At 43.7% G+C, this 21294-nt stretch overlaps 2 protein-coding genes across 6 annotated transcripts in view; both read left to right on the forward strand.

The window, feature by feature from the left end:
* LOC142761716 (uncharacterized) overlaps positions 1-21294 on the forward strand; it is a 56969-nt gene that overhangs the window by 19673 nt on the left and 16002 nt on the right. The window contains exons 1-3 of one of the 5 annotated variants that reach the window (XM_075880134.1): positions 11298-11995; positions 16341-16423; positions 20873-21012. Coding sequence is in view for 2 of the 5 variants with exons in the window: in XM_075880135.1 (XP_075736250.1) it covers positions 20873-20980 (108 nt within the window). In the remaining 3 variants the exon portion in view is untranslated. Of the gene's footprint in view, positions 1-11297; positions 11996-16340; positions 18519-20872; positions 21013-21294 lie in introns of those variants that run through there. The other 4 variants (XM_075880132.1, XM_075880133.1, XM_075880135.1 and 1 more) reach the window with 4 other exon arrangements.
* On the forward strand, positions 3366-10143 carry LOC119170829 (uncharacterized). Its single transcript, XM_075880138.1, has 10 exons — positions 3366-3507; positions 4219-4462; positions 4563-5001; positions 5067-5345; positions 5424-5608; positions 5732-5917; positions 6062-6199; positions 6263-6395; positions 6513-6709; positions 6906-10143. Exons 1-10 carry the CDS (start codon positions 3381-3383, stop codon positions 7432-7434), a joined length of 2457 nt encoding a protein of 818 aa, XP_075736253.1. The 5' UTR covers positions 3366-3380; the 3' UTR covers positions 7435-10143.

Raw genomic sequence — 21294 nt, forward strand, 5'->3', positions numbered from 1 at the left:
AAATATGTTTTCGTTCGTCGTCATTAGTGTGATATATTATTTTACTCATTGTAATCATGGCAATATGCATGTGCTATAAAAAAATTTGCAGATTTTTCGCCTTGTGGGAATCGGTTTCACGTGTTCCATAATTACCAGGAACGTTCTCTACACTGGCGTTTATAGGGTGACTTATGGTGTGATGATACTTACCTCAAAGTCAGCACTAACGTAGTTCTTATCGAATCGATGTTCGTTTTACGGTGCGAAATAGATGTGTTTCATACGTATAGCATTCGTTTGCGTGTTCCTCCGGGGTCGAGCAACGCTTGAATATATGTTGCGGAATCATATAGGAGGGTTGCACAGGGGCGTGGCCCACGAGATGGCGCCAGTGTCGAAGAGGCAGCGCATCCATCTTTGTGGTCTCTCTCTCTGCCGCTGCGGGCAAGCAGTCGCAGAACTATAGTATGCAGATGTTCTGTGGCGCACTCACGGGTGCGCGTCTGTGCAAGATTCCTGTGGTCATAATGATGAACTGTGCCGTATTTGGTTGCTACAACCACTCGAGTAAGAAGGCTGGTGACGAGAATGCGTCTGATGTCGGCTTTTTTATTTTTCATACCTAAAATGATTGTAAACCAATCAAAAAGGTTTGGGTAAGATGGTTCAGCCACACACTATACCGCGTGTGCGTTAAATATTTCTCTTCATTTCCGGTAAGTGTTCAGAACCTATGCAACATCATAGATGTTTGCTTTTGAGGTGAGAAACTTAGGTTTTCGCGAAGTGCTATGAAGCTTTGTTTACGCAGCAGGAGACGAGCGCGCGCACTACGACCGCGATCGCTACTTATGAGCGGTATCATTCAGGTAGGTGCGGCGTGTTACTGATTTCGGTGTGTTAGTAAACAGTCAGCGACGCAGTGCATTCTTGTTTACCCATGCTTTGACGAGCCGAGCACATAAACGGTGATATCACATTAACGTCGACCAGTTACAATCGAGACCATATGTGATCTCTGGGTGCGCAACTGCCCAACGCGCGTCGTTGGACCCTGCAGCAAAGAGGATTTTTTATTGCAATCGGCTTAAGCTCAACCACGAACTATGACAATTGTATTACCTGACATGCTCTTGCAAATGGTGAAGCCTTTCCACACAAAGAATTCGGGAAACGACACCACCGCGGTAAAAAAAAAAAATTTGTCCGAGCACTGAGCAAGAGGAACCAGTCATGTTTCCGACGACGACGTGGCGGCCGTCTCCGAGGTCTCTAACTCGGTGCTGTTGGACTCATCCGCTAGTGACATAGTTGTGGGCGTCCATCAATTTACAGGCTTTAAGCTCGTCCCTTGTTGCAAAGCTTGTGCCGCCAACAAGGTGGTCCTTAATGTCCGTGAGCTTGATGCGGGAATAACACTTCACATCCCACACAGCCTCATCGCTGCTGAAGTCGAACGGGCCGATATCTGCCGCAAATGTGAACCTCATGTTCGTAGCGAAGTTTCGCCGGACTTCGGAAGTCACGCGCGTAAGCACTCAGTCGAATTTCACCACGTTGGTACCGTACGTAGCGGGGCGCACACAACCTCTCACTGCCGCTCGCTGCTTCAAAAAGGGCGCGCTTAGACCACTGACATGGCGGTAGAGGCAAACGCCGCTAGTGCCTCAAGCGGATGACGTCACGTGCAATGCTCCTTACAAATGTAATGTTCATTAGACTGCTATATAAAAGCAGAGGTAACACTGGAACCGCAATTGGTGTAATTCGGACGTGACGCCTCTATTATATAGGTATCGTATATAATGTTTTATGCTATGCTTATAAATTGAGATAACCAGCAATGCAGTCGCAACCGACGTTGCACCGACACTACGCCCGCATACATGGCCGATTTTGTAAGGAGTTCAAGGTATTCGTTAGAATATACCTGTCACGCAGATTGTGTTTGGTTCATGCGGGATCCTGATTTTTATTCTTTGTATTCGTCGGGTCAACCTTGTAGATGTGGGCTTCGATCTCAACGATCTTTCATTTCAATTACCAATGTCAGTTCTTGCGCGCTTTGTATGCCGATACAAACTGGGAATCGTTTAGCTGTAGCACATACCCGCCTACCGCGGCGGATGTGTACTCAATACACGAGTCTGGTGAAAAGGGTTTGATACCGTACGCGACAGGATTTTCCCGTTGTTGATGTCACGACCTGACAGTCATATTCGTCGAACCTTTTTACCCTTCCATATCAATTTCGATCTACTTAAGGAGGTGATAACGATAGCATCCTGACGTGTAGATAACAATGCTCAAATTAAGTGTATGTGATTCGCCGAGAAAATGGTCCGCATTTAAAGCTATAGATTCATAGCCTTATTACATCAAATGTGACAATAGTATTTGTCAAATATTTACTAAAGTTGAAATCGCGCAAATAAACGAAGCTTCATCTTTCACATACAATTCTTATAGCGCATTGCAGTGTTTCATGGATTCGGTCACTGCTCATCGTCTTCACGACTGTTTATAAGGATTATGCTTGACATGCACATGCTGTATCGATCGAAAACAACACAATACATGGAATTGCCGTTTGCTGGGAGTGGTGATGTTTACAATTTTGAAAAAAAAAAATCGAAACAAGACGGGAGGGGGGAGCGTTCCCGGTGTGCTAGTACGCCGCAAGTTGTGCGCTTTTAAACCTGCGTTTACGTCATCTCAATCTGTGCTACGTGTTTCATTTTAACTGGCTATTTGTGAATAGCACTTCTAACTCCCCACTCCTGGAAAAATAAAAGGACAGAACATATTTTTATTTAATTGACCATTTTCAGAAATCTGCTAGGCAACTTTCCTGCTAGGTTGTTTTCCAACCATAAGAAAAACAAACAAAATAAAGCTCTCGTGCTCAGACTGCTTATCTTGCTCACTGTGCTTTGACCACTCCGATTCCAGTGAAGGCACGTGAGTGCGACCAATGCGTTGGTGCGGCAAAACGATTTTTACTGCGTGGTTGTCCCATGGAGTTGCCCCGCCTCGAATGAAACCGCAGTACAGTGTTCTGGAAAGTGTAACCGCAGATCGCATGGCAGGCCATAAGGCAGCCGTAGCTCGTAACACGACCTTCTCTATAAACTTACGACCTGCTCATGCCGCCGCTCCCCGTGTCGCCGGTTTTGCTTTTGCTTGTTTAGTTTTTTTAGTTCTCGAAAGTGCCGCAGCACGCCTTGGCGCCACAACTAACCCCCACTGCTGCAGCCACCAAGCCGCTGTTCTGCTTGGTGCGTGCGTGCGTTCGCATGATCTTGTGGCACTCGAAGGCTATCGCCGCTATCGCTTGTCACCAGTAGTCTGCGCAGTCAGGAGCGTTATATAACGACAGCAGCAGCACCATTCCCGCAATGGTGTACTGCTGCGTTCCTTTTTGCAAGTGGAGCGATCGGCGGTCAACTGGGATATCGTTTCACGAGTTCCCCGTCAACCAGATTCGACAGGAGTGGTTGAAGAAGATCTCTCGACAGGCTGAAGGTAAGGCAGTGAAAGTGCTGTATTGCATGCACTGCAAGATCTGACTAGTGGAATGCAGTTCAAAACTTTTTTGCGCGCTATGTATGCTGCTCAGCGTTGTTGGCTGGCGTCTAGAAACACAAGTGCTGTTTGTGGGATTCGTGGACGCCGATCGTGTACACAGCCCATCAGGCCCTCAGCCAGGGAAAGGGGGGGGGGGGCACGTAATTCTGTTGAACTATGTGTTTTTACCAAAAATAAATAATAAAAATAGGCGTTTTTCTCAAATAGTCAAGGTTTTCAGCAAGTGCCCCCCGCCACGAAAAAATTTCCTGGCTAAGGGGCTGCAGCCCATGCTACATTTTTCCTTTGTTGTACTGTCCTTTGTTGCCACAAGACTCCGTGCACGTGGCCGTGTCAGGGATAGAGCACTTACTTTCAACTATTCCGCTCTGATGCACAGCGGTGTTGCTTTGTTGAGAAATTTGTTTTATTTATTACACTATTGTTTTGCGCTGGCGTTGTTTTATAACAAAATTAAGGGAAATAGGCGCAAATGGATCTGCCCTGAACTGATGCAGCTACTAGTAAATTGAAATGGTAAGGGATTCAACTAGTGAATACACTAGAGATCCTTTTCTGTCACGTTGTGAAGGTTACTAAAAGGCTAATTCTTAATCGATTGCCTACTATCTGATAATTCTGGTGCGGTCTTAAATACAATATTTGTAGGACCAGGAAAACAGCCATGGGAGCCGAGCGACCGCAGCAAGGTATGCAGCTTGCATTTCAAGCCAGAAGATTACAGAGAAGGCCTGAAGCTGCGCAAACTAAAACCAGATGCCATACCTTCAATATTCCCGAGCTACCCAGGGTATATGCAGGAACCATCCCGAAAAGAGCGACAGCCTGTGAAAAGGTGTGCTGTGCCAGGGCTGTCACCAGACAAGCCTCATGCAGAAGCAAAGAAAAATAGGTAAGCTTTTTTTTGTGTAATTAGTGTTTGTTTAGCCACGCCCAAATTTCTTCTAATACATGCTTCATCCTGTAACACGTCGAAATTCTTAATGTTGCAGGCCAGACATACCCTCTCCTTATAGGTCCCCGTCTGAGAAGATTGATGAGCAGGAAGACAATTGTGTGGCTGGCAGCAGTACCGCACATCAGGAGGATGAAATGCTGACAGAACCCTGCAGTGAACCCTCCTCTCTGCCTTTAATTTTGCCTGCACCTGAATCTTCTTTCTGCTTGCCTAAAACATATCAGATGCCCAAACATGGCAAAACTGTCCAGTGCCAGACAAGTCCATCAAAGGCAACCAGACCACGTGGAATGCAGACTAGGCTTTCACTGTCCCGAATGACCAATCTCCTGAGGAAAGTGCAAAACCTTACCCGGAAGTGTCAAAGGCTTCAGAAAAAGCAGCATCACCTACAGGAAGAGCTCTCCACTCTGAGGCAGGAGGCAAAAAAGGCGTCCTTGTTGATGAAGAGAACAAACGTCGAAATCCTCCAGGTGTGAACTTATCTCTTTTTGAACATTAAAAAAAATCTCATTACCTGCTTATATCATACTTGCAGCAAAAGGTGGAGGAGAGCAACGAAAAAGCTCTGTTCCTTCAAGAGCAGCTTGCTTTTCTGGGCAAAAAGAAAGGGCTATGGCGTGAGGAGACAGTGCGCAAATGCGTTCTTTTGCACGCTAAATCACCAGCCGGGTACCGCCTTCTTCGGGAGATTGGTGTCTTGACCTTGCCGAGTCGCTGTACCCTCAAGCGATACATTGGCGCATGCACTGGAGAGGTGGTGTCCTCTCTCATCAAGCAGCGCCTTCATGCAGAAGTGAAACTGCACTCTAAGGAGGTACTTTATTTACTCTTCGCCTTTACTTTTTTGCCAGGAGTAAAATTACTGGAGCTATGTTCTTTGCGATTATTGCAGGCACGCTGTGGGTCCCTGGTGATGGACGAAATGTCACTAAAGCAATCTGCACTGTACCATAAACAGTCCGATGCTCTCCATGGATTTGTCGACCTAGGAGGTGCCGAGGTAGACTATAGCCTGGAGGAGCAACTGGCAACTCACCTACTCTGCTTCGTCTTTGTAGGACTGTCTACCCACTACAGGTATGTGAAATATTTGGCTACTCTCCCTTCATGTCATGTGAACCTGTGCAGATAATTTTTTTTCCAATCCTTCAAATGATTACCGTGTCCTTTACCTAATGCCTAGTGCTTTTACAATTACAGGCTGCCTGTAGGATATTATTTTACAAAAGGATTGACAGGGGAGCAACTCGAGCAACTTTCGTTGAAAGTAATGCAATCAGTTGAAGATGCTGGGTTTGAAGTGGTTAGGTTGGTTGCTGACAACCACAGCACTAACTGCAAGTTTTTTGCCAGCTTGTCTGGTGGCCAAATATGCCCTGTTGTCACGTGAGTAATTGCTCAGTCACATTTTCGCTAAAGGTTACACCTCCTTTAATTGTGCATAAATTTATGAGCTATTAGAGTGTTGAAGCAAATGTGTCCTGTCAACATTTTCACAGACTCCTAACAGTATTCACTGATCCTTTACAGGCACCCTCTCGATCCAGACAGGCAACTGTTCCTGTCGTTTGACTATTGTCATATCATAAAAAATGTCAGGAATCAGTTCCTCGACACTAAAAGGGTTTTCAGGAATGCTGGAGTGCTCATCGTTTCAGACTACCTGAGGTACAATTTGGTAGCTTTTTCATGCCTTACAAATTGACAGTTTAACATTTCATTTTGTCACAGGAACTTGCATGACATACAAGAAAAGCAGGCGGGTGCTTTCAAGCTTGTGAGGTGCTTGACTAAAAAGCACCTTTGGCCGAGCAATTTTCAGAAGATGTCTGTTGCCAGGGCTGTTGCGATCTTTTCTCCTCAGGTAAAGAGTGCATAAATGTTTATTTTAGAAGAAACTCAGAGAAAAATATGATTTCACCCCAAGCATGTGGTGATAATTATCCCACTCATAATCACCTGTATTATAATTTTATTCTAGGTAACATCTGTGCTCAGGTTTTTACTAAAACATGCACAGCAGCTCGGTTTCCATGGGTTCGACGACTCCCTGCCAACCATTGAGTTCATGGAACTTGTTTATAAATGGTTTACTCTCCACAACATTAAGAGCACCTCATTGTTCTGGATGAGTAGAGACGCTCTGAGAATGCCCTTCTATGGTCCAGATGACGAAAGGTATCCATGAACTACTTCTAATTGTCATTTATCTTCCATTTGTGTGAAAACATGAATGGTTCCATTTTCTTTATATGCACAGTTTTGTATTAGGTATTCTTTGCTATTAAAATGTAAGCTTGAAACCTTTGTAGTTTGTCCGTAGGCCAAGTGCCACTTTCTAACTGATCTCATTGCTCATACTTTTATCATGCAGGCTCCTCTGGCTTGAAAATGAGTGCCTCATCTATTTTGACTTATGGAAAGAGAGTACAGCACACAATCTAGAGTTTTTGTCAGAAGAAACTTATGAGGCCCTGAGAGTGACAACTATGTCAACTGTTCTCTGCACCAGGCATCTTCTTGGGTGCGGATTTCATTTTGTCCTTACAGGAAAGTTTTCCAGTGATGATGTGGAATCCCTGTTTTCTACCATACGACAGCTAAATGGCTCCAATGACCAAACCGATGCCTACGCAGCACTGTCGTCACTACAGAAAATCTTAGTAACGGGCTGCATTCATTCATCTCCAAGTGGCAATGTGGGAAGCGTTATAGGTTCTATTGGGGAGGCAACCAAACTCGCCCCTCAACCTGCAGCTGCTGCACCACCTGACAAGGACATTAAGAAGCTTCTGCTCCCTTACCTTACAGCATGGGAGCGCTTCCCAAGTGGGTTTGCACCATTTATTATTTACGAATACCTATCACTCACAAACATTTCAGTAATAAGATGCATGTTTTGAAGATACAGAGGAGTTGATCCAAAAGTTTTAGTGCTTGTGTGGAAAGGTGACGTGCAGCTACATCAAAATGAGAAGTTCTAAATCGCAGTCATGAGTTCCTTAACCAGGCCCGTAGCCAGGAATTTTTTTTGGGGGGGGGGGGGGCACTTGCTGAAAACCTTGGCTATTTGAGAAAAACACCTATTTTTATTATTTATTTTTGGTAAAACACCTACTTCACCAAAATTTCGGGAGGGGGGGGGCTTGGTTGCTACTGTATGACACATTTACAAATTATTGCACTTTGCTTAGATGGTACCACAATTATAGATGCTACTACTTAATCACTTATTTTAATTGTATTGCCATTCTCTAAATTCTTTCTTTCATTCTCTCAGGTCCTCCTACTCAAAGCTTGCGTGCCAGCACACTGGCACTAATAGCTGGTTTTCTAGTGAGAGCTGTCCAGGATAACATCTGCTGCGAAGGCTGCCTTATGAAAATACAGGCACCCAAATCAAGCTCTACAACAACTGCTCTAATTGCAGGAAATGACAGGGGAGGACTCTCATACCCCTCATTGCCATTTGTTGGATTTGTAAGCGTCCTCGAGGGTGCAGCCTCTAAAGCAGCTGCGATCCTTGTGAAAGGGCAAAAACCCTTGCAGAAGTTTTCAAGCATAGTGCTCCCTTCACTTCTAAAAAATTCCGCCATATCCACGAAGTGAATGATGATGAGTGGTCGAAGCTCCGGAGGTAAACCTGGTAAACCATGAATCCTCTGTACATTTTGCCCACTCGATTTTATTACATCGCTCTCCCTAGCGTACGTCGCCGCACTAAATCGAGCGATTGCCTTCAACCAATGACACGCGCCATATGTGACATCATTCCTATTTTATAAGATCTCGCGTCTTTCATCAACTACAAGTACCGCTTTCTAGTTTATAACATCTTGCATCTTTTCATCATCAGCTACAAGTACCACCATCTAGTAAACACTACAAGAACTAAACGAGAGGTGGCTACATACAGGAGACGGTACCGCCGTCTAGTGAACACTGCAAGAACTAAACTAGAGGTGGCTACATACAGGGGACGGTACCGCCATCTAGTGAACACTGCAAGAACTAAACTAGAGGTGGCTACATACAGGCTACAGGGGACGCACAGCCCACGCCCTAAGGAGCTTCGCCCCTAAAAATTCCTTATTTGCATGCACTATGAATGATAGTGTGTCACACAGAGCAGCTCTCTTGAATTTAATTTTGTGAAAATTCATGAGGCCTTTCTTGGCAAACTATGCCAATAATTTAACCGAGGCACATTCAAAGAGAAAGCTCCTCAACAGGAAGCCTTTGTCGCGAAAAGTTTTGAAAGTTTAAAGTTCTTTTTTCTTGTAACAGCCACATAGAATTGCTGTATGCTCATGCACATCTTGGCTGATGACCTTCTTTTGAATACAGATAGGAGTGCGAGTTTGTTTTTCCAGTGTCATTTTAGCCTTATGAAACAAGACATGCCTGAACAAGACATCAAGAATGTGCGGTCCACACTTCCTAGTCTTCTGACTTGGGTATCATTCTTTATATTGGGTTCATCTTTTTTCTCTTTTTTTTTGTCTTGCCACGTAATCTTAACTTTTTCGGTTTTCTTTAACCCCCAAGTTTCTGCACTATATATTTATACTGGTACAATGCAGTGGCTCTACACTTTGTTTTTGGGATGGCAGCATGTTGCTAGTCATAATTTTTCAAGGTTTCAGAATTTATGGATTTGATCACATGAATGCAATCAATTGTGGGGCAAGCTTTTCTAAAGCCAGCTTGCTTCCTTCATTGATTAAAGTGCAGCGCTTTCCTTATCCTTTTTTAAAGAACCTTCGTGAATATATTGCTGAGAGTTTAGTAGAATAATATGGGCACTTTTCCAGCTAAGGCATACATTCGAGATCTTGAGACATTCTGCAATATTTAGTGGAGAGCAGAGTGGATCAGAGAATAAACAGGGGTAGCTCACATCTATCTTTAATAGAAAAAAGTAGAGCTGCGCAGGCAACGTAGTGCACAGGACCTATAACCAACATGCAGCGAGAGCAACGGAGTGGATATCGAGGGATGGCTAACGCAGCCGAGTTAAACAGTTAGGTTGCTTGATGAAATTCAAGAGGTTCACTGGGATAAAATGGAATCGGCGTGTGCAAGACGGGGGCAAGAGATCATTGCGAGAGGTCTTTACCCTGCAGTGGACACATAATAGTCGGGTCATGATAATGACATAGGATATTTCACCCCTGCATTGATTATATTTGAAAGTTGTTGGATATCTGGGAAATTTTGTCTGGTCCCAAAAGCAGTGTTTACTGGATCCTAGGGCAGTATTTTGCTTTGAGCAGGGCTGAATTTTAGTTCTGCCAGTAGTTACTGCAGATGGAGTGCTGATGGGCTCTAGGTAAAGCAAGGGGTGCTAGGTAGTTTGTGCGTCTATATATTCCTTTATGTCCTTGGCTGTACTACTCACTTTTTTTACTAGAGGTATTGCTGATCACACTGTTAATGTTTTTGTGCACTAATAAATTGCATTTTGCAGGTATCAACATTTTCGTTGCAGATTAGATTTTCCTGTACTGGTATCTGATGCTTAAAAAGCAATGTTTGGACAAGCATATTATTTACTACTGTTGCTGCAGTGTACCATTGTTCTGGGAATAAAACATTTGTTTGAACCATAAGCTTACTTGTCTGTTTCTTGTCATTTTACAGTGTGAATACAGCCACTTACAAATGGAAAATTCAAATTTTTAGCACTGAGCAAGCAATTTATGCACATTTGTAGCGGTCATAAGGGACTTCTAAGCATTTTATTGTAAGGGTGAAGGCATCAGGTGAAATAAAATTTTGTTCTTCAATCCCATGCCACAGAGGCTTTTGATGTGTGTCGGTACAGCATGCATCACAGGCATGATGTGAACGAAACAATTGGCAGCTGAAGCATCAGGAATAGTACATTATTGGTGGGTAATACCATGTGGGTTAATGCTAAAAGTTCGTGGAATAGAATAGGGACAGTGCAAAGGGATTTAGCCAGTTAGAACTCATGCTTTAGATTATAAATAAAACTCTCGTTTCTATACAATGTTATTCCCATGAGGGAAACTGAGCACGCTAGAGCTGTTGCCTCGTAATGCTTTGTATGTGGATGCTCCAGTAAAGGCGTGGGCGCACCGCCGATGTGAGACACGCGGAAATGCTAGCGACGCTAGAACAGAGGCCATAACTTCAATAAACTGTGTCTGATAATATATGTATGTACGAGAAATTGCTGTAACGTTGCGATAATCCGCCGGATTTGTCGCACGCTTCCATCGTTAGACGTTCGCTAGACCCAAAGCACCCAGACGATAGCACAACTGCGCCCCTCTGTCGTCATCCGTGCACAGTATGACAACGATATGCTTGAAGGGCGACGTTCAGGTCATAAAGCTTACACGGGTTATCGCATGCGTCGTTCGTACCGTATGTCGTCTTCATTTACGTCGTAGACACGTCGGTTTCAAGTTTCAACTTGTTACATGCAAGATCGCACCGGCTCGCCCACGAACGAATTATGTTTGCGGCTGCTAGACAGCGGTTAGGTGGGGCGCCGCTGCTTAAAATAAAGCGAGGAAATAAGGCTTACGTTCTCTGGGTTATGTGTCGCATATTGCTTTCGTTTGCCTGCACTTAGATGGGGACGCAAAAGCGCTCGCGCAAAGATTGAGGTCCGGTAACGAGCATCCCGAAGCCATCCACCACGGTGCTTCTCACAACAAGAATGTTGCTTCGAGACGTTAAATCAGTGGATTGCTCGATCCACGCGTTAGAAACTAGAACAATGAGAGGAACGCGCACACACGAGTGCACCACAACGGTCGTGCGTCGTCTGCTATGGGGGTAAGTGGTGGCGGCATCTGGCGGTACCTCCGGTCCCTACACGCCAATTTTTAGCTCCATACGCCTCCGTAGGGATGGGCCGGTGAGCAGGTCGTAAGTTTATAGAGGAGGTCGTGGCTCGTAAAAAGAAAGGATTGGGGCAATTGAGGCAAAAACACAATGAGTGAGAAAAGCAGTCTGGGAACGAGACCTTTTGGTTGGAAAACAACGTTGCAGAAAAGCCAGCTTGAAATTTGCGCATATGGTCAATTCTCGTCACACGTTTTTTTGTTTCAACATTTGTGGCACTTAGCTTTTGGCTTTAAAAAAAAATTACATCGTTGTGTAATTTTTGCATATGCATATTTTTATTTTATTTCCTGGCCATATCCTTCACAAGCCAAGCCAGGATCAATCCAATCCTCTTTCCGAGTGGTTAAAAGCGTTTTAGCGCCACACGTGTTTTGTTGCGTTGCTGCACTTATTTTTATATTAGAAATGGTGCAGTTCTGCTTGGAACGTTTTGATGGCGATGCGGATAAGAGAACGACTTTCGACGTTGTTAAAATGACTCGCGTCGTGAGTAAAGAAGAAGATGGTCCCTGCGAAGGATCGCAGGTGCAAGTTCGGTGGCGGGACAAAGGGTTAAGGCTACGCTGATTGCCATATCAAGTAAGCTTGAATTTTGGTTTCTATCATAGAAATAGCGATGTCACACAAGCTGTTTTGATCACGATCTGGACCGGATTTTCATGGTCGCTCCTGCTCGGACAAATCTTATCTGGATCGAGCTTGGCGCTCATGTCACCCCAGTTGCGACCTGGAAGCCAAATCTTGATACACAGATAGCTGTCGGGCCAGACTGCGATTGAAAGTGACCTTGTAGCAGTGCCTGATGTGGATCGGTGATCGCCGGGACCAAAAGTGACCGTGTGACCCCGGTATAACTGGTGGCATTATTACAATGTCGGCCGCGCACCAAGTTGGCCCCGGTAATATTTCCTGTTGCTAGGATTTTTGCATTGCGTCAGGCCTTCATGCTTTACTCTTCAGCGTAACTAAGGTGTCCCATGAGCACTTTTTATTGCTATCAAGCCCGAATTGGAGAAAATGATCAACACATGTACATCGCGATCTGGCTGACTTCTGCGTCGAAACTGATCTGGATTGATCTGCACAGTGTAGCAGTGACCTTTGTTAATCGTGAGCGAGAAATATGGTCTTGATTGGCCCTGATCGTGACCAAACATGCCCGTTTTCACACTGATACTGTCCTGTCAACTGAGGAATGTGAATTTACGTAAGCTCATAGCTGTTAGGGGCTACCTTTTGCCATACCAAGACGTACACCGCGGGCGCTGAAAATGGCGTTAACATTGTGAGGCCTTATGATTTATGGTAATTTGTGCCGCGTCTCACGGACTAATCAAATCGCATTCATCTTAATGGCATCTGTCATCCTTTGCTAGAACTTAAAACTTAGAAATACGTACTTTTGACAAAAATTTTGCTTATTACACTACAAGTGTAACATTTGTAATAGCATCTATGATTCAGACATATTTTGTACGTCACTTGTAACAAATACCATGTGGTTCTTAAGGTTCACTTCAGTGAAATTCACTTCATAATTGTACATCTTCAATGTGAGAGCAATGGCTGGAGTTGCTGTGATATATGTTGCAATGTTGTGAAAGATACAAAGTCAAGCTAATGGCACCACATTGTGCTTGCTTCCACATTTCAATATACCTGAAAGCAGATTGGAGTTGGTATAATGCATGTTTATTTTATTATTAACCTAAGATTTTTTTTTGAAAAGACACTGTTGTTGACATCATCAGCTGAAACGTGAGTAATACCCGTGCCACACGGGCAGAAAAAGTGGCATTTACCTCCGAATGCCTTCAGATTTATTGCCATTCGCACGATGCCACACGGGCGAACAAAATGGCATTCATCCGAATGCCATTCGAATGCCATTCGCCACCAACTGCCTTCGCCAGAACTCAGTTGACTGAGAAATGCCTACTCTCGACGACACAGCTCGCGAAGTACGATTTACCTGAAAGTATATAAAACAAATCATATTGAGCTAAAAATGAAATTTCCCGTCTTTTATTTGCACTAAAGTCTTAAAAAGATGCTTTGAACGTTATACGAAGAAAATAAAGTATTGATAATGAAACGCTTGTCAATTTTAGCGAAACTTTGGCAAACAAGCATGCAACACCGGTATTTTCATCGCCACCGCCATCGAGTTCATTTTCTCCGTGACTTTCTCTGCTTTTTTTCATCAGTTTTCATTTTTTGCTTTCCAATCTTCCGCCAACCAATCAATCTTCCACCAAAATTATTCGCTCTTGAGCACAATGCTTTGCACGGAAACACACAAGTGCTTCCGTGAAAAAACGAACTCTGCGAACATCTTCTTCTGAGAGATGCGACAGGTGCGATGCGACAGGCGCCATTTTCTATTTACGCTGTGGATCTGACTAGTGTTGGCTTAGGTTGCTACGGTCGGCTGCAACGTTGTAAAACAAAGCAAGAAACTAAAACTTAGGGCAGCGTAATACGCTTATTTCTACATTTGATGATTATCTGATGTGTATGAAGCTTGTAAATGCTTCTTAATTTTTTTATTGCTATTCACTCAATGCTCACTTAGAAGGTGCTGTGATCGACATCATCAAGTCAAATGTCATTCGCTTTAGACGTGTAGCAGCGGCTGCAGCGCCGGCAAAACAAATGTCATTCGGGAACTGAGGGCCTTCGCCACCAAATGTCATTTTATATGCCCGTGTGGCACGGGTATAACCCTTTACTGCCTTACGTCACGAATTCATAACATAACAAAAAACTTTGAGCAAGCAAGTCATGGAATGCGTGCCTCCTTTAATGCCAGCTGTCAAGTACTCATGGGGAATGTAGGTTTTAGAATGAAAAATCTAGCGCTATCTTGCATAATGTATTGTATGCTAGAATCAATTGTTTTTAGCTGGTGGTGGAGAGTGCGAAGCACGTGCAAGAGCGCTCACTTTCGCTCTTTATTTTTAGATGGGAGTTCTATCTTCGATAATTTTGTTAATTTGGTGTGTACGCACTCCAGGTATGGCACACGACATGTTGCGTAGTTCTGAAGTACGTTTTTTATTGCGAGGTCCTCACTTCCGTGGCATGTGGAGATTTTGCCACGTACGTAAAAGTATGCATTAAAGGTGGAATTTAGATACCTTGACTGTGAAATCATTTAAAGATGACTTTAGGCATTAAGGAGTTAAATTAGGTGTGCGGCACCTTGGACAAAAAAATGTTAAGCAACCTAATACGTCCACTTGAGAATGTTACTTGGGCTTGTGTACAATGGGTATCTGCCGCAGGTGTCTAAGCCAGACTGGCCTATCGACTTGTGCCGTGGCTCTTTCTTGTCCACAATGAGTCGGGCCTTGAATGATGTTCAATACTATAGGCTGCGTTGCTTTCATACGGCATGTGCTTTGCTCCTTTGTCCAACAGGCATCCAATATGTCTAATGTTTATATAATTTATTACTTAATTGCTTTCAAATAGTGCAGCAATCAAATTAGTGTTCATATAAGGGTTGGTTTATCACCTGCAATCTTTTCCTTTTTGCTATCTAAAAAATATTAGTGCCAGTTCCCACGTGTGAAATCTGCATAAACAACGGAGCAAGTGCCACCACCCTGGAATCGCAGATTGAGTTGTTTTATCATCTTATTCTGTTTTCTTCATCTCTTTCAACGTCGTCTTTTTTCTATCATAATTTTTTATTTCTGTATATATTGCACTCTCTCCTTTTTTTCTTTCTCCATTCCTGTTCACCCTCACTTTCCTTAACCACACCTGGTTATGCTACACTGTATATGGTTATGCTATGGTTTACACTCTCACTTCTACATCAGTACTCCTCGTCCTTGCTTCCCTCTTCTACCCTTTTGCTAAACTTCTCTATACAAGGATATATCATGCTGTACCCTCTCCCCTTCCTTCTTTTCTCCTCCCCATTACATTACTCCTTACTCACTTCTTTCCCAGCCCATTTCTATATTGTAATATGCATGGCTATGCTTTGCTATAAAAAAGTCTACTGTTAGAAGGGTCGGTGTTTTGACCTAAAGACCATCCTGAATAGCGCAACTAAACAGAGCATGCAGTAATAAACAAATAAGCACAGGCGCACACTAACTACTGATTTTATTGAAGGCAGGTTCACACCTTTATACATCTAACAAGCTGCGCAGGCACATCGTCACGATAAACAATTTAGATAAAAAAACAAGGCACAAAGGAATTGAATTGCAACAATGCACAGCACAATAGAAATGTTGCCTACGTACTACTCACTTGCTTTCCTAATAAAAAGTGCTTCTAATATTTCGTGAGTCGTTTTTGTACGCTTCTGCCTAGGATATTTTGAAATTACAATCATAGTTAACAATGTGAACACGCAATGAGGTGACTTCTCGCGTTATTCAGATTTCTTTGATGTTCTCTGCGTTCGTCATTGAAGCAGCACCCCATCTAGCCGATGTAGACATATATGCAGCATAGCGGTCATGCCGTGCTAGAAGCTGCTTGGCACAAGCTTGTTTTCGGTGGTTCATACCTGATGAGTTTTCAGAAATGACGGCTGGCTCAACCTCTCTTTGTAACAGCTCTGCTGTCAGAAAAAAACAATGTTGGTATGTGTATTTGTTGCTAGTAATATGTTATACGTGTAGGTGTTCTGCGCATTTGTCAAAAAGTATTAGGGATGCTTGTACCTACTCAGCTGGAGATTGAGTTGCAAAAGGTATACATGTGAACGTGGTAAAATAATATGCCTGTTTTTTTACCTTGCCGCATTTATTCTATTTACTAAACACTGCAGGTTAGACACTAGTTTGGTGGGAGTGCAGTCAAACTCAGTAGCTTTATTGCCACAATGCATGTTTGGTGATAGAGTTCTCAGTAGGATTGTTTCCCATGAAATTCATACTTCTAATACCTATTTCAGAGGACCGTCCCGAGCTAATTCAGCAAATGGATAAAGCCATTGCAGAATATATCAGATAGGCCATGGCAGACCTTAAATAAAGTGTAAGTTGTTTTCTATCTATTGTACAGTCATTCCCTTAGTACAGTCATCGTACAGTCATCGTCCCCTGAGTTACTCAGCAATGCAAGGTCATCGGCAAAGCACATGTTACTTAGGTACTCTCCATTAACTCTTATCCCTAACTCTACCCGCTCTAGGCCTCTGAAAACCTCCTATAAGCACATGGTAAATAGCATTAGCGAGAATGTATCCCCCTGTCTTACACCCTTCTTGATTGGTACTCTGTTGCTTTCTTTATAGAGCACTGTGATGGCAGTTAATCCCCTGTATATTTCTTCCGGGATGCTTATGTATGCTTCGTCGACGCCCTGATTCCGCGGTGTCTGCATGACTGCCGATATTTCTACTGAATCAAACGCTTTCTCGTAATATACGAAGGCCATGTGTAGTGGTTGGTTGTATTCTGAGCATTTGTCTATTACCTGGTTGATAGTATGAATGTAGTCGATTGTTGAGTTGTCTCTTTGAAATCCTGTTTGTTTCATTGGTTTATTGAATTCTAATGCTGATATGAAATGCCCACTACCCTCTCACCTTTTATTTTACAGTCATCCTCTTTTCCCTTACAATATTAAATCCTATATAATATGCCATCTTAAGGTCATAATAGTGTGAGGAAACTATGCTAGTGAACATTATAGAATAATCTTTATTAAAAGGTAAGAAAACAATGCTTATTGAAAGCAGAGCTGAAATGACCAGCAGTGTAATTGAGCACAGGCAAGGCACATCATTTTATGTTGGTCCCTGAAGCCTGTTTCATATGCTAGCTACTGAGGGGCGGCAGTTGCAGCGATAAGTGGCAGCAGGACGCGTGTATGCAGCTTTATTTTACATGCTTTACTTTTTCACGGCACGCTTTTGCAATGCGCAGTGATACTTGTGGAAAGCGAGTGTTCGCACAGGTGTCTTTCTCCAAGTTGGCTTGTTATGGTGAGCTTGAGTTTCAGGTTTCAGCAGCCTTCTACATTGGCGACCCAATTTCAAGCGTCTAAACCTTGCATGTTGTAAATATAATGTGTCAAAGTGCAATTAAACAACCTCCACAGCCATGTTTATTTCTGTTCCAGTCTTTTTTTTTTTCAAAAGTTTTGTTCTATGATCTTACAGTTGGTCATGGAAGAGCACTAGAAAGAATGAGCTTTTGTAGTTTCAGGCTTCCGCGGAGTATTCGGTGGCTTTTGTTCTCGAGTGTTGCAAGGCGTTGACGCGCCGTCCGGGCCGACCACTAGTTGTAAGCGTACTAGTCAGTATTGTGAAAGTAGCCCTTTTCTCCACATTATAATTTTTTTAGCACACACAAAATATAAAACAACAAAGAGAGAGACCAGCGCTAACTCTCAACTAATTTATTTTTAAAAGGAACAAAACATATAAGTACCTGGGAACCTGCATAGTGCATGTGCAAGTCATGTGACAGGCAAACATAAAAAGAGAGGGCTAAGCAGAATTTAAAAAACTGTACTCCCTATCTGTTAGAGCCACTGAAGGTTTACTGATGCATTTGTTTGTACATCTGTTTATGGAAGGCTTCCGTAAGTTCATGTGTTAGTTTATCTCCATGTGTGAACACTATGTCTGTATCGTGAAACACATGAATGGAATGGCATGATTTACAATGCTCTGACAAGTATGACAATGTGTTCTTTGCTAGTGAGTTAGTGTGCTCTTTCATTCGTGTATTGATGCAGCGGCCAGTCTGTCCTATTTACACATTTCCACAGGTTAGGGGGTATCAGATATACCACCCCTCCTCGGCATTTCATGAACTTTGATTCTTCTTTCAGGGGATAGCTACCGTAAAAACCCGCATATAGCTCGGACCCGCATATAGTCCGGGGTGTAATTCGGGGATAGCAAACGTGAGAAAAAAAGTTTTCACCCGAATATAGTCCGAGGAAAATGGAAAAAATGCATTTATTGACATTTCATTCATCCTCGTCGTCGGACGCACTCTCTTCCGAAGCTCCCTTGTCGGAAATGTTCTCCCACAGCACATCATCCTCAGTGCCATCAAGCGCGTTGGAGATGGAGCACTTTTTGAAGGCGCGGCAAACGAGCGCCTCTGGAATGCAGGCCCAAGCCTCGACTATCCACGAGCAGAGCATCGCTGGCGAGGCCCGTTTCAGCCGTCCGGCAGGGGTCACTTCTGGTTCTCCGGACCTCATCCACTCCACGTACAGGCGCTTGACATGGTCCTTAAATGGCTTATTAAGGCACACATCAAGCGGCTGCAGCTGTGATGTCATCCCTCCCGGGATGACGACGAGCTCGGTGCGGGAGTCGCGCAGCAGTCGCTTTACGGAGTCGGCCAGGTGACACCGAAACGCGTCGAGCACAAGCATCGAAGGGAGCCCCAGCAGTGCTCCGGGCCGTCGACACCACACGGACTTTATCCAGTCAAGGACTAACGATTCGTCCATCCACCCCTTGTCCTGGCAGCGGACGACGACATTTTTCGGGAACTTCTCCCCCTTCGGCAGCGTCTTTCGTTTGAACACCACGTAGGGTGGCAGCTTGCGACCGTCAGCCGTGCAGGATAACATTACAGTCACCCGCGTTTTTTCGTTTCCAGTCGACCGCACGATAACTTGCCTGGAGCCTTTTTGATGCACCGTCAGCGCCGAGGGCATATCCAGGTAGACCGGCGTCTGATCCGCGTTGCCGATCTGGCCCAGCTGAAAGGGGACTGCCTTTCGCAACACAATTATGTACCTTTGAAAAGCCACGAGGTGCTCTTCGTAGCTCTCTGGTAGCTTCTGGGAGATCGACGTACGCCGACGTAGGGAGAACCCAGCGCGGCGCATGAAGCGAGACACCCAATGCTTGCTCGCTTTGAAATCCTCCGGCTGAATGCCTTTGTCTCGAGCGATCTCCCTTGCCTTCGCTTGTAGCAGCTCGATGTTGACAGCGAGATGTGCAGCTCGCTGCTCCCGCACAAAGTCTGTGAGTTCTCGTTCCACGTCAGGAAATGCTCCATTTTTTGGTCCGCGGAAACTTTTTCGCTGGCCGCTGCATGCAAAGAGGGCTTCCTTCTGCTTCCGCCAACCGCGAATGCTCCGTTCGTTGACTCCGAACTGCCGCTCCGCGGCACAGTTGCCGATGGTTTCGGCAGCAGCGATAACTTTTCTTTTAAAAGCAGCAGAGTACTGCCTGCGCGGCCCTGACATGGCGTAAAATCACAGGAGCAAAATCGAGGCCGTCATTATGGGCACCAAGTTGAAGCAAAGGCCACTGACCAACTGACCAGTTAAGACTAACGCCGCTAACACTACCTAGCGCAGAAGCGCGCAGACAGCTGATGATGATGATAGCACCGCGCTATGCCGAAACCGAAACTGAATTTGGGCCGAAAATTCTTGGGACCCGCATATAGTACGGGGCCGAAATTTCGCACCCTAAAATCTAGAAAAAAACCCCGGGCTATACGCGGGTTTTTACGGTACGTTTTTCCCCCGTTTTTAACTTTTTGCCAACAACCTTACACAAAGACACAAAATAAGAATCAAAGTTCATGAAGTGCCGAGAAGGTGTGGTATATCTGATACCACTAACCTGTGAAAATGTGTAAATAGAACAAACTGGCCGCTGCATCAATACATGACTAAAAGAGCACGCTAACTCACTAGCAAAAGAAACATTGTCATACTTGTCAGAGAACTGTAAATCATAAATTAGTTGAGGGTTAGCGCTCGTCTCTCTCTTTGTTGTTCTGTATTTTGTGCATGCTAAAAAAGTTATAGTTTGCATGCATACCAACTCGCCCAGCTATCTGTTGTACAACCATTCTCTTTTTTTTCTTTTTGTTCTTTTCGGAAAGCTAATGGAGGAGCTGGTCACCTTATTATCAGTTGCATACACACAGCTGGGCTCTCCCATTTAGTTTTGTGCATTTTGTTAGCATTGAGGCGTTGTTGCATTTCACAGCGGTTGTCTGCCAATTCTGCAGGATTGATGCGAAATATTAACGTTAAGACTAGGTTTGTGCAGAACCCCTTTAAGGTTATAACTACGTACTGTTTTAAAAATGTTAATTCCGAAACTATTATCATTATGAGGATTTTTTTTTGACTGTGCTGTGCTTGTGTTGAAGCTTAATTACTGAAGAACTAATTTCACAGTGTACACCTGTATGACTGTTCTTTTTTCGTTGTTTAGAGAAATAATACTGAAAGCATTTCGTACATGATATTTGTAATAGATGTAAATGTTTTATCTAACTTTTTGTGAAAACCTAAATACCATATGACCTTCTCTTAAAATCTCTAAAAAAAATCTGCCATTTGAAAAATTGCTCCAAATAAGAAGTTCACTGATTACCTAGACATACTAATATATTAGCCTGTGCTTGAATAACTATATAAATAATGACTTCACTATAAACAAATTACATCACAGTTTAAATATTTGCTATCATTTTGTTACTATAGAAAGACAGACAAAGAAGCAAGCCAAGATTTGGAGCTGCTTCAAGAAATACAAAACACCGACGTGAGCAGCCTTCACAAAGAAAATGCGTCTTTGCGGAAGGAAAATGAAAAGCTTCGGGAGGAGCTCAAGAAATATAAACGTAAGCATTATACAGGCTTTTTTGTCACTTAAACAAGCTTAGTTACTTCAGGGGACTGACAACTGGTCAGAACATGTCATTAGACTCTGGTAGAAATAAAAGTAGAACTACAGTAAACGGAACCTCAAGTGACCAAAAAATGTGTTCAATTTAACGGGAGTTTCTTTGACTGGGAGATAAACAAGTGTGGAGAATCTAAGTATGAAACCAATTGTGCTGGATGCAGTTGTTCTATGTAAGCAGCAGTTCCATTTAACAGATTTCGCTTCACTGGGAGTCTAC

The sequence above is a fragment of the Rhipicephalus microplus genome, chromosome X (assembly GCF_043290135.1).
Source record: "Rhipicephalus microplus isolate Deutch F79 chromosome X, USDA_Rmic, whole genome shotgun sequence".
NCBI classification, from domain to species: Eukaryota; Metazoa; Arthropoda; class Arachnida; order Ixodida; family Ixodidae; genus Rhipicephalus; species Rhipicephalus microplus.

Excerpts from the sequence above, each read along its gene's own strand:
- LOC119170829 (XM_075880138.1), top strand. The coding sequence starts at position 3,381 with ATGGTGTACTGCTGCGTTCCTTTTTGCAAGTGGAGCGATCGGCGGTCA. Across the intron at positions 6,200-6,262 it reads ATCGTTTCAGACTACCTGAG|GAACTTGCATGACATACAAG; the intron begins GTACAATTTGGT and ends ATTTTGTCACAG. Across the intron at positions 6,710-6,905 it reads TATGGTCCAGATGACGAAAG|GCTCCTCTGGCTTGAAAATG; the intron begins GTATCCATGAAC and ends TTTATCATGCAG.